The sequence below is a fragment of the Eptesicus fuscus genome, chromosome 1, assembly GCF_027574615.1.
Source record: "Eptesicus fuscus isolate TK198812 chromosome 1, DD_ASM_mEF_20220401, whole genome shotgun sequence".
NCBI classification, from domain to species: Eukaryota; Metazoa; Chordata; class Mammalia; order Chiroptera; family Vespertilionidae; genus Eptesicus; species Eptesicus fuscus.
In genome coordinates, this window is record NC_072473.1 from 126,235,097 (window position 1) to 126,238,380 (window position 3,284).

Here is a 3,284-nt window from a genome sequence, read left to right on the forward strand (position 1 = left end):
TCCCCGCGAAGGCAGGAGCGAGGTGTCCGATTCGGGCACGTGAGGCCCGCTCCCCGGAGGTGGACGCCAGGCAGGCGAGGCGATTGGTGGGTACCAGCTTGGAAGGAGAGCGGGGTGCACGCCTGCAGGAGATGGAGGGGTGGCGAGGGGGGCAGGGGGGCGGAGGCTGACTCGCGGTGAGGCTGGGGTGCTGGGGCTGCAGGACAGCGGGTGAGGCTGGGGTGCTCGGGCTGCAGGACAGCGAGCGCCCGCGGGTCAGAGCTGGGGAGGGAGAGGCGCTCTGCAGGGGATTGCGAGTGGACGCCAGGGGCGGGCGGTGCAGGCGGGGGCTCGGACCTCGGAAGCAGCCTGCCCCCCGCTGCCGAGTTCCTGACCCCAGCCGGCACCGCCGCCCCGCCGCCACCGCTGCCCTTCGCGCAGCCCGAAGGCGCCCTGGACAGAGAGCGCTTGCAGGCACGCAGCCAGGACTTCCAGCGCTGGCTGCAGGCTCGCAGGGGAATGTAGTTGCAGCGCAGGGTACAAAGAGCTGTCGCTGCCTGCAGACCGTCACCTTAGGGCATGCTGAATGTCTGTCTCCCTACCCCTCTCCTCTTGTCTTCCCTGCTCGCGCTGGCTGCAGGCATGAAGATCCCCAGCGCGCAGGAAGCCGAAGGGCCACAAGCCAGGGCACCAGCGGGACGGGCCACTGGGTCCGCAAACACCATGAAGAAAAGAAGCTGCCCCAAGAAGCAGAGGGGGCGACCTTCGTCCCAGCCCCGCAGGAACATCGTGGGCTGCAGGATTTCCCACGGGTGGAAGGAAGGCGACGAGCCCGTCACCCAGTGGAAGGGAACCGTCCTGGACCAGGTGCCTATAAACCCCTGCTCTTTACCTGGTGAAATATGACGGCATTGACTGTGTCTATGGACTGGAACTTCACAGAGATGAGAGAGTTGTGTCTCTTAAGGTTCTTTCCGACAGGGTGGCGTCCTCTCAAGTGGCTGATGCGAACCTTGCCAACTCCATCATTGGCAAAGCGGTGGAGCATCTGTTTGAGGGCGAGCAGGGCTCTAAGGATGAATGGAGAGGGATGGTGCTGGCCCAAGCGCCAATCATGAAAGCGTGGTTTTACATTACCTATGAGAAAGATCCCGTCTTGTACATGTACCAGCTTCTGGATGACTATAAGGAAGGAGACCTCCGTATCATGCCAGAGCACAGTGAGCCTCCTCCGGCGGAGAGGGAGCCGGGGGTTGTAGATGGCCTGATAGGCAAACATGTGGAATATACCAAAGAAGACGGCTCCAAACGGATCGGCATGGTCATTCACCAAGTGGAAGCCAAACCCTCTGTGTACTTCATCAAGTTTGATGATGATTTCCACATCTATGTCTATGATTTGGTGAAAAAGTTCTAACTGTTAGTGTAGAATTGGCCACATTTGTGCGACCAAATGTATAGGTTGTGGATATGCGAAATAATGTTGTTTTTCAGTGTGTTGGAGTTGAAGGGTCCCGTTGATTTAGCATCGTGGCCAGCATAACTGTTGTTTGTTCTGAAAAATACAAATGTGTGTGGACATGACATGCTGTGTGGAAGGACTTTATCATGTTGAAGAGAGACTGGGTGTGTTTGGTGGATGGGGCATGAAAGGAAGGGACAGCTGTAAATTCAGGCTGTGAATAAAGTTCAGCTAGCATCATCCTCAGTCATCTAAAAATGGAATAGGACTTAGCTGGCCTGCTCTAGGAAGGAGGGAGGAGAAGGAACTAGAGATGGGCTGTGGGGGGGAGGGCAAAGGGGAGGTTGCTGCTTAGGAAGAAGTGGGGAGGGGCCAGAGATGGAGGGGCTTCCTGGGGGGAGGGATGTCTTAGGAGGGGGAGGCACCCAACTGGGAGGAGATGAGAATAACAGAGGGAGAGGGAGATCTTGGGGCTTAGAGGAAAACAGACTGAATGACTTGAGCAGAGAGGGCACAAAGACTCTCAGAAGAGGTCCAGGGCAAGGGGAGAAAGACAATGTGGGCAGGGATTTGGGGAGAGGCTAAAGGATACTCACTCTAAGGTGGGACCTAGGCCTGTGAGGACCAAAGGGCCAGGGGTACTGAAGAAGGAGGAATCCTAAGAAGAAAGACTGACCCAGGGAGTGAGCCTACAGAAAAAGAGGTGTGGGGAGTGGGGCCCAGGAGAGAGGGGAGGCCCAGGAAAAACTTGCACTTCTGACAGGCCCACATTCCTGTCCCTGGCTCTGAGCACAAAGGAGGTGGCAAGGGAGAGAAACCAGGTGGCTGCAGGTATTCTGACAGGGATGACTCAAGGGTTAAGCAGGAGCCAGGTTTATACCTAAAAGGTTTATTTCAGGGACTTCATGCCACAACTGCAAAGCAGGACCCCAGACCCTCAGCCTAAACACACTCACATTGTGCATTCAGCATGTGGCTGTGGGTGGCCGCATTGCTCAGAGGACCCAGGTGCAACAGATCTTGGACCTGAAAGTCTTGGTTCCTTTACCCTACACTGTCTTAACAATTCCTGTGGGAGTGGGTCAGTGGGGCTCTCAGATCTTAAGAGCTGTGCCACGTTGCAATTGGAAAGTATTTTATCCACAAAAATGGAACCTTGCAGAACCCAGCACATCAGTCCCCTCATTGTTTTCTTCTCTGGCGGGACTGAACCTCGCTTCCCTTCGGAGGAGGGACATCAGAGGATTGCGCCTACTGTGTCTCTCCAGGGCGTGGGCATGACAGTCCATACTTCTCATAGTTGGCTTCAGTCCATGCCTCTCACAGTTGGCGCCCACCAGTATCTGCTGTCCCCAGAAGCCCCATCTGTTGGCTCTATCCCAACAGGTCGGCTGGCTCTCAGGGAACTCCTGGCCCAGGCACATGGGGGCAGTGATGGGAGTGTGTGCAGCTATGTTTCCAGGTGAGATAGCGGGCATGGGGAAGTCAGGCTGGGATCTGTGGCTTGGTGTAACTCACTCCTTTGGCTCTGTATGGCCACGTAGAGGTGTAGTGGTTGTTGGTGTGAGGCTGCAGTAACCCCAATAAAGTCCCTCCGAGATAGGGTGTCCTGACACATGGGCCCTTCTCTTCCTCTCCTCCTTCCCTTTCCCTAGTACTTCTATTGATGTTCCCCTCAAAACCCTCTCTCTGGTTCACTCACTCCACCCTTCACCTTTCTGGTCCTGAAAGGAAGAGGCTAAAGGATACAACCCTTTGCCCAACTCCCACTAACTCCCTGACAAGTAGGGAGAGGGGAAGGTAGGGAGTGTCGAGTTGAAAAAGTAGTAATACCTATTCATTC

The 3,284-nt window shown here is 55.8% G+C and overlaps 1 protein-coding gene across 1 annotated transcript; it reads left to right on the forward strand.

Moving 5' to 3' along the window:
• The first annotated feature begins 621 nt into the window (after window positions 1-621).
• On the forward strand, window positions 622-1,396 carry LOC103302498 (spindlin-2-like). Its single transcript, XM_028136421.2, is given in 2 exon segments — window positions 622-858; window positions 860-1,396. Coding segments are annotated over 2 exon segments (774 nt in total).
• The last annotated feature ends 1,888 nt before the right edge of the window (window positions 1,397-3,284 follow it).